General features: G+C 42.5%; 1 protein-coding gene across 1 annotated transcript; it reads right to left on the bottom strand.

Annotated features, from left to right (window-relative positions):
• Window positions 1–871: 871 nt before the first annotated feature.
• LOC134728860 (ATP synthase subunit epsilon-like protein, mitochondrial) lies at window positions 872–1,450 on the bottom strand. Its single transcript, XM_063596022.1, has one exon. The coding sequence runs from the start codon at window positions 1,320–1,322 to the stop codon at window positions 1,167–1,169; it is 156 nt and encodes a 51-aa protein (XP_063452092.1). The 5' UTR covers window positions 1,323–1,450; the 3' UTR covers window positions 872–1,166.
• Window positions 1,451–8,792: the final 7,342 nt, after the last annotated feature.

Here is an 8,792-nt window from a genome sequence, read left to right as displayed (position 1 = left end):
TATATCAGTTTATAAACTCCATGCCATTAGATAAGGCTACACCCACAAATCTCTTTGTGATAAGCTCTTCTCTACCTTGAGCTCCCCATGAAGCTGTAGTGCAACAATGCCTGCAAGATTTTCAGAAGCCCTACTGTTAGACAGAGGCTGTTTGAAAGGCTTCCGTAGAATCCTTAGGAGGCCTTTTGTCTACTTGAAAGAGTCTACAAAGGACCACCTTATACCTTTCTTAGATCTCAACAAGGAGCTTTAAAGTCATATGTTTGTCTTCATTTTTATTCTGAGAACACATTTTCTTGACTGTGTCCTAGATTTGATCTTCCCTAGAGGTCTTTTCTTGACTTGAGAATCTCCTGCTGGATAAGTTCAGCTGAAAGCCCTCTATGTGTCCTCTTAATTTGACTTGAAAGCTGATCATCATATTTTTTTATTTCATCTTCATCATTTCAGATTTTACACAGGCAGCTATAAGAAGCTGGTGGCACCTTTAGTACCCTGCCCAGAAATCTCCTTGGCTGGACTACTTGAGCTTATTAAGTACGCTTCCTGTTTTCTGTATTATCTCAGATGACAGTGTTGCCAAATTTTCTGCCAATATATAATAAACATTTTATTTTCTCCAGCTTCAAATACTATTTTTCTCACTTTATTCAAATACTCACCATCAGCTTACCCCAATGCCTATCTGGCTTCTTCCTGCCACTCAGTCCTCAAACTACATGTTTTAGTATTGGCTAATTAAATATGGTAGTCATGTTTTAGGTGTTTAAGCAGTACCTTATTTCCAGGCACCAAACTCTGTTCCTACTATCCATTATTATTTAACAAACCACCTCAAATCACAACTATTTTAACACCTTCATGGCTTAAAATGACAAGGTTTATTCTCTTACAGTTCTGGAGGCCAGGAGTCTAAAATCAAGGTGTTGGCAGGGCTGGTTCCTTCTGGAGGTTTCTGGGAGAGAATCCATTTCCTTGCCTTGCACTTTCCAACATTTTTTTTTTTTTTAACAGTGAACCATATTTCAATTTATTGACATTGTCAATTTATGAACAAGACAGGATTTTTTTTCCCCATGAAATGAGATCCTTTTCAATCTGCCATAACATATGCCCACACATCTTCACCTCGGAAATGCAGCATTTCAAGCTTTAGTCAGGGTAGATTATTCATTCTTTACTTTCACAATTTTTACACTGCTGCCAGAAGTCTTCTTGGCATTTGCTTTGAATTCTGTCTTCAGTGCATCTCTCACTACTTTTGCACAGATCTGGGAGTATCGGATGTAGCTGAGTCCAGCCTGTCTCCAGTAGGCCACCATGCTGTAGCGAAAGCGGAGCGCGTCGGGCCAAATCGCCAAGACGCTGGCAATGTCCTTTTTTTCCTTTTTTTTAGACGGAGTTTTACTCTTGTTGCCCAGGCTAGAGTGCAGTGATGTGATCTTGGCTCACTGCACCCTCCACCTCCTGGGTTCAAGCAATTCTCTTGCCTCAGTCTCCCAAGTAGCTGGGATTACAGACATGTGCCACCACACCCAGATAATTTATTTTTGTATTTTTAGAAGAGACAGGGTTTCACCATGTTGGCCTGGCTAGTCTTGAACTTCTGACCTCAGGTGATCCACCCACCTCGGCCTCCCAAAGTGCTGGGATTATAAGCGTGAGCCACCACGCCCGGCCACCCTTTCCAACTTCTAAAGGCTGCCTGCACACCCTGGCTCATGGCCTTCCCTCCCATCCATCACCGCAGTCTCTTGCTCCCATTGTCATCACATAGCCACATTCTGGGGTCAAATCTCCCTGTGTCATTTTAAGCCACGGCATTTGTGGTAATTTGACAGCAGCAATTCAAAAGGAACACAGGGATTAGGTGTGGGTGCCTTCTTTGTGCTCTTTCTTGCTTCTGCATCTCTGCCCCAGGTGTTCTCTGGGCCTGGAACTCCCTCTCCCAGCCACCTTCCTCCAGGCTGCCTACTGCATGAGAAACTCTGCTAAGACTCACTGAATCCTTCAGGCTTGATTTTTCCTTCCTCTGCATTCCTTGAGAGGAATAAACCTGTGTTATATCACTTGTCTTGCTGCGTTATAATTTATCTTTTCTACCTGTCTAATTTTTACTTTTGATGAGAGACTTCTTGGGGGCTGGGATCCTATATTTTGCCTCTTTCTATCCCCCACCAAGCATGAGCACAGTGCTTGGTAAACAATAAGCAGCTCACACAAGTTAATGGAGTGAAAGCAAACAGAAAACCACAATAAGGAATCACACCATATAAAGAATCCCTTAACAACGGCCACTTGCTCTGCAGTACCTGGTATTCCTCAGCCTGGTTCTGATGGTGTCCACACTCCACGCCCCAGGAAAACTCCCACTCCTTTCCCAGTCAGTCTGACCTTGAATGGTGAGGTCTGAGGGCCTGAAGGATCTGAAGTCAGACAGCCTTCCCAAGCCCTGTGCAGTTTGACCTCATGCCTTTATTTCTGGTTGCTGAGTCTCTATAGGTCAGCCAATGATTAATGAGGTGAAGAAGGGTTCACAGACTTCTAAGAGCCAGACCTACGTGTAACTTGATACACTTGTTGCACTTTCTGCAGAAAAAGTGTCAACAATGTAGTCGATGTTCTTTTAAATAATGGTTATTTTTCTCAATATAAATATTCAAATAGTAAAAAAAATCATCTGTAATCCCTCTACTCAAAGTTAATCATTGGTAATATTTACAAAGTTTGTTTTTTATTTATTTATTTATTTTTGAGACGGAGTCTCACTCTGTCGCCCAGGCTGGGGTGCAGTAGCGCGATCTTTGCTCACTGCAAGCTCCGCCTCCCAGGTTCACGCCATTCTCCTGTCTCAGACTCCCAAGTAGCTGGGACTACAGGCGCCCACCACCGTGCATGGCTAATTTTTTGTATTTTTTAGTAGAGACGGGGTTTCACCGTGTTTGCCTGGATGGTCTCGATCTCCTGACCTCGTGACCCACCCACCTCGGCCTCCCAAAGTGCTGGGATTACAGGCGTGAGCCACCACGCCAGGCCACAAAGTTTATTTTTAATTTTAAAATCAATACATTCCCATTGTGAAAAATACAAACAATGCAGCACATAAAGTAAAATAAAAGGAACAGCCAGTTGGACTCCCCAGAGTTCACTACTACTATTAATGCTTGGTTGTAGCTTTGTCTAGTCTTTTTTTTATTTTTAAACTATAAGCAACTGTTTGAAAAAGCACAAAATCTCAACAATAGGAATGAAAACAAATAAAAAACATTCCACTAACCCTAGCAAGATCAACTAATTTCTTTTTTAAAAAAATCCTAGTGTTTTGTTTATGAGTGGCTAAATGGATTGTGTGGGAGATATGCTTAGCAAGGGGAACACACCCTATAATTACACAAATCCTGTCATAGATTTAGTACAGAGCAGACAGGGATAACTGTAGTGATGAGGACTCAGCACTTTATCAGCATTGTTTGGTTATTTACATAATGCCTGTATTTTGTAAATGGCAAAACTAATACAGCTGAAAATGAGATTGTAACAGCCTTTACAAGTTAATTGCTGGCCTAAGTAAAGAACACTGGACTCTCGAGTTCCTATTTCTGGTCTCTATTCCACTTTTTCTCATCACTGAGGATTGAGAGCTATGTGGTGCTTTAAGTAATAGCTGGGAAAATAAATAGTATGTGTGAATAGCAAGGGGAAGCCATAGAATTTACCTGTCAAGATGGCCTTAGTTGTGTCTATTCTCAAGCGTGTAGACTGTGTCTGAGTTCTTTTCTTTACATATGCTTTAGGAATGCTTTCTTGACTCAGCTACAGGGCTGACCTTGGAAAAGCAGCTTTATTATTTCCCGGAGAAACAACTTACATTTGCAAAACATGTTGAAAAGGTTAACATCTGAGATGGATTCTGTATTTGCCTATTTACTTTCATGAGAGAGTGAAAGACAAGGGCTCCACAGATAACACTGAGAATCTTACAAAATTCATACTTGTATCCCACTCCTCTCACAACTCACCTCTACCCCTGGCTTTTGCTTTTTGGAAATACCATTTATTCACCTTTGTCTTCCTAGCATCTAGGATAGGAGGGGACTATAATTGCATGCTACACTGCCTGATGGATAACAAATTAATTTGTACATTCATCAATTCATTCAACAGGCCTATCAGACTTTCTACTTATCAGAGCTTGTGTTAGGGCTAGGGATTCAGAAATGCACTACATGCTGTTAATCGGCCCTTATCATCCATTTCTAACTCCATCTATATTCTCCCCTGTATAGAATTAACTGGAATGCTGAAAGCTATAGTTTCCGGAAGGTTTCTTTCTTTCTTTTCTTTTTTTGAGACAAGTTCTTCCTATGTTGCCCAGGCTGAAGTGTAGTGGTGTGATCATAGCTCACTATGGCCTCAAACTCCTGGATTCCAGTTATCCTCCTGCCTCAACCTCCTGAGTAGCTGGAACTACTGGTGTATGCTGCCAAGCCTGGCTCTTCCAGACCTTTTAGCACAAGACTTCTAGGTGCAATGAAGGTTCTGTCAATTAGATGAATTCATGCAATATCTGGAGGACAGAAAGAAGACAGAAGTCATTGTTCTTGTCATGGCTGGCTGGTTCTGGCAGATGTATTTGCGTGGCCAAATCCACATTCCACTGTCTGGACATCATTTTCTTGGATATAGGGCAGAGCTGTGGTAGTTGCAGCAGTTTTTAGACCTATGCATTACAACCATGGTGATATGACCTTGAAGCCAAAAGCCTCATGCTGTGCCTTTCAATAATCTTGTGAATACCTAATCTCCTTTTGCTTGAAATGCCTTGAGTGGTTTCTGTTTTCTATACTGAACTTTTTCTGATAAAATAAATAAAGATGCAATCACCACCCTTTAGAAACTTGCCATCTCTTAGGGGAGACAGACAATGCAACTTGAGTAGGAATATAATAGAGGTACAAAGGGACAAGGTGATATGGGATTAAAGAGTAAGAACATAGAACGGGGAAGGGGCATTTCAGTAATCTGTTACTGCATAGCAAACCACCTCCAAAACTTAGGGGTTAATTATCTCTCACATTTTGTAGATTAACTGGGTTCAGCTGGGCAGTTCCTTTGCTGGCTTCATATAATTGCAGTCAGATGATGGCTAGAGCTGGGATGAGATGCTGGGATGCCTGGGCCTCTCTTCTCAGGTGTTCTCAGGGTTTCTTTTCTCCATGCAGTATCTTCCTGTGAGGACATCGTGATATAGTCTCTCCAGCGAGGCAGCTGGGTTTTTTTATTTTTTTAACGTGGTGGTCCAGGATTCCCAAAGCACAAATGTGGAAGATATGAGGCCTTCTTTGATTTTAGGCTCAGGCTGGGCATAGTGACTCATGCCTGTAATGCCAGCACTTTGAAAGGCCAAGGCAGGTGGATTGCTTGAGCTCAGGAGCTTGAGACCAGTCTAGGCAACATAGTGAGAAACTGTCTCAACAAAAAAAGAAAAAAAAAATTAGCTGGGCATGTTGGTGTGTGCCTGTGTTCCCAGCTACTTGGGAGGCTGACATAGGAGGATCACTTGAGCCAGGGAGGTCAAGGCTTCAGCGAACTGTGATTGCACCGCTGCACTCTAGCCTGGGCAACAGAATGAGACTTTGTGTCAAAAAAAGAAAAAAAAGATGTTAGGCCCGGAAGGGGCACAGCATCAGTTTTGCTGCAGTTTACTGGTTAAAGTGAGTCACAGGCTCAGCCCAGATTCACTGTGGGAGGGGAGGACATAAAGGTGTGGAAACCAAAAGGCACAATTTATTGGGGGCCATCTTAGAAGGTAGACACCACAGAGGGGTACTTGGGATGTTTGGGAAGTTTCACGGAGAACGTGAAACTCGTTGGTTCCATGGGTGTGTGCTCACAGACTTTACAGAGGACACAGAGCCCAGTCCAGATCCTAGTACAGTTACTCAGTACATTTTATTATTATTATTTTTTGTTACATGAGAGGTTTCTATGTTGCCCAGGCTGGCCTGGAACGCCTAGCCTCGCCTCCTTATGCGCCAGGACAACAGGCCTGAGCCACTACGGCTCCCCACTCAGTACATTTTAAGAGAAGGCAAGACAGAAGAAAAAAAAGGCAGGCAGGCAAACATAGGAAGTATAAGCTGGTAGGCCCTTCCAGTCAGAGGCACTAAGGCAGGGGTGTCCAATCTTTTGACTTCCCTGGGCCCCATTGGAAGAAGAATAATTGTCCCGGGCCACACATAAAACACACTAACACTAATGAAGCTGATGAATTAAAAAAGAAAATTGCAAAAAAATCTCATAATGTTATAAGAAAGTTACGAATTTGTATTGGGCCACATCCAAAGCTGTCCTGGGCCACATGTGGCCACGGCCAGGGATTGGACAAGCTTGTACTAAGGCATCAGGGAGTGATTGCAAAATGCAGCTACCAGCCCCCAGGGCGGAGGCAACAAAATAAAGAGGTTGTAAATATGAAAATGTAGAAGCTTGAAGGAGGGGCTCCACAGAGCTGGGACTCACACCGCTGAGAAGGGGTTGCTGGCCAACTGGTGTTGATATCTTTGAGGTGGTGCCGATTCTGAAGAAACTGCAAACCAGAATAAACTGCTGCTAATGGAATAAATTGCCACTACTGGGAGAAGCACGACCTGGCTCGCAACTGAAGCGAACTGGAAGCAGAAAGGAAGAAGCAAGTTCCTCCACTGGCCTTGCACCTTGAAGCCTCCTTCCTGGCCCGTGCTGAGTAGCAGAGCCTGACCAATAGCCCGTTGCCAAAGGAGAATGTCATTTTCAGCGCCTCAGCCCACTTCCAGCATCACAAAGAGTGGAAGACTGACTCTGAGGCTGAGATTAAGAGTTTAACAATTAGGTTGGGCGCGGTAGCTCATGCCTGTAATCCAGCACTTTGGGAGGCCGAGGCGGGCAGATCACGAGGTCAGAAGATTGAGACCATCCTGGCTAACACGGTGAAACCCCGTCGCTACTGAAAATACAGAAAATTAGCCTGGCGCAGTGGCGTGTGCCTGTAGTCCCAACTATTCGGGAAGCTGAGGCAGGAGAATCGCTTGAACCCGGGAGGCAGAGGCTGCAGTGAGCTGAGATTGCACCACTGCACTCCGGCCGAGGCGACAGAGTGAGATTCTGTCTCAAATAAATAAATAAATAAATAAATAAAAGTTTAACAATTATACCTTGTTTGAAAAGTATTTAACATGAGTTTTACCCTGGCCCTCAGTCTCTCTCTCTCCTAGCTCAACTTTCTCTCTCCAAAATAGATGTGAGTTGGTTTCTAATAAAAGCACATGATGAATAGAGCGCTAAAAACAAAACAAAAAACCAAATGTTTAACACAGATAAAATGAAGATCACACCATTCCAAGCAGTGTTTTTAAAGCAGTGTTTTCAAAACTTTCTAACAAAGTTACAAAGTCAAAATATATTTTATATTTTGATCTGTTAGGCATATGCATGTATAACTAAAAAAAGTTACATGAAGCAATCTTTATCCTCGCTGTGCATAATGCACTCTGATATTTTCTATTATATTTTATCTAACTTAAAAAAATCTGGTAATAACCCACTAAGTTGACTTCATTGACTAATCAGTTGCAACCTACTGTTCGAAAAACACTGACTTAGAGGAAGGGAAGATCCAATGTTTTATACATTTCATATAAATGTATAAATGTTATATGTTTTAATTCTATAAATACATGTATAGGGCTCTTTTTCATCTCAAAAAGTATCTTTCACATACCTTATTTAACCCTCATAACAGTCCTATGAGGTTGATATTTCTCCCAATTGACTAATAAGAAAAATAGACGGTCAAAGACACTAAGTCATTTGCCCTAGTTCAGAAGGGACATAAATGGTCAATGCAGAACTGGAAGCCAATATTTCTGATTGAAAATCTCGGCCTTCCTCAATAGCCTATGCTAGGATGAGACACATAGTTGAGTGTTAATTGAATACTAACTTTAGTTCAGAGTTGTCTGATAGAAAAGGCTAACACTGGATGTTGTATCATGTACATCGTTTGATGAAAGCACACAAGTTTGTCTGAACAAACTTCCTTCTAGAATTAAATTCCAGGACATGGGCTTCACATATGGCTGTTGTATAATAATGAGTATTGTTTTCATCTGTGGCTTTTCAGAAAACACCAGATTATTATAACAATTTTTTTTTCTTTTAAGATGGAGTCCTGCTCTGTCACCCAGGCTGGAGTGTAATGGCGTGATCTCGGCTCATCGTAACCTCTGCCTCCTGGGTTCAAGTGATTCTCCCGCCTCAGCCTCCCAAGTAGTTGGGATTACAGGCATGTGCCACCACGCCCGGCTAATTTTGTATTTTTAGTAGAGACGGGGTTTCACCATGTTGGCCAGCCTGGCCTCGAATTTCTGACCTCAAGTGATCTGCCTGCTTTGGCCTCCCAAAGTGCTGGGATTACAGGCGTGAGCTGCCACGCCCTGCCTATTAGGACAATTTTTTATACAGATCCTTGGTAACTGTCATGGAGGCTGCTAGTTGTCCCCAGTATCCACTGGACACTTCCCTTTTTAGTGATGTACTTCCTCCCATTTTTCATTAGACAACTGGTTGTCCAGAATAAAGGCTACATTTTCCCACCTGCTGTGCAGCTAGATGCTTTCATGCAGCTAAGTTCTGTGAATGAGGTGTAAGCAGGCATCGTGTAACTTCCAAAAGTGTCATTCAAGTAAAGGAAACTATATTCATTTTCAATTGCTGCAATTACGAATCACCACAAATGCAGCAGCTAAACACAA

This window comes from Pan paniscus, chromosome 14, assembly GCF_029289425.2.
Source record: "Pan paniscus chromosome 14, NHGRI_mPanPan1-v2.0_pri, whole genome shotgun sequence".
NCBI lineage: Eukaryota > Metazoa > Chordata > Mammalia > Primates > Hominidae > Pan > Pan paniscus.
The sequence above is the reverse complement of the archived record's forward strand: the minus strand, read 5'-3'. Positions and strand labels throughout refer to the sequence as shown.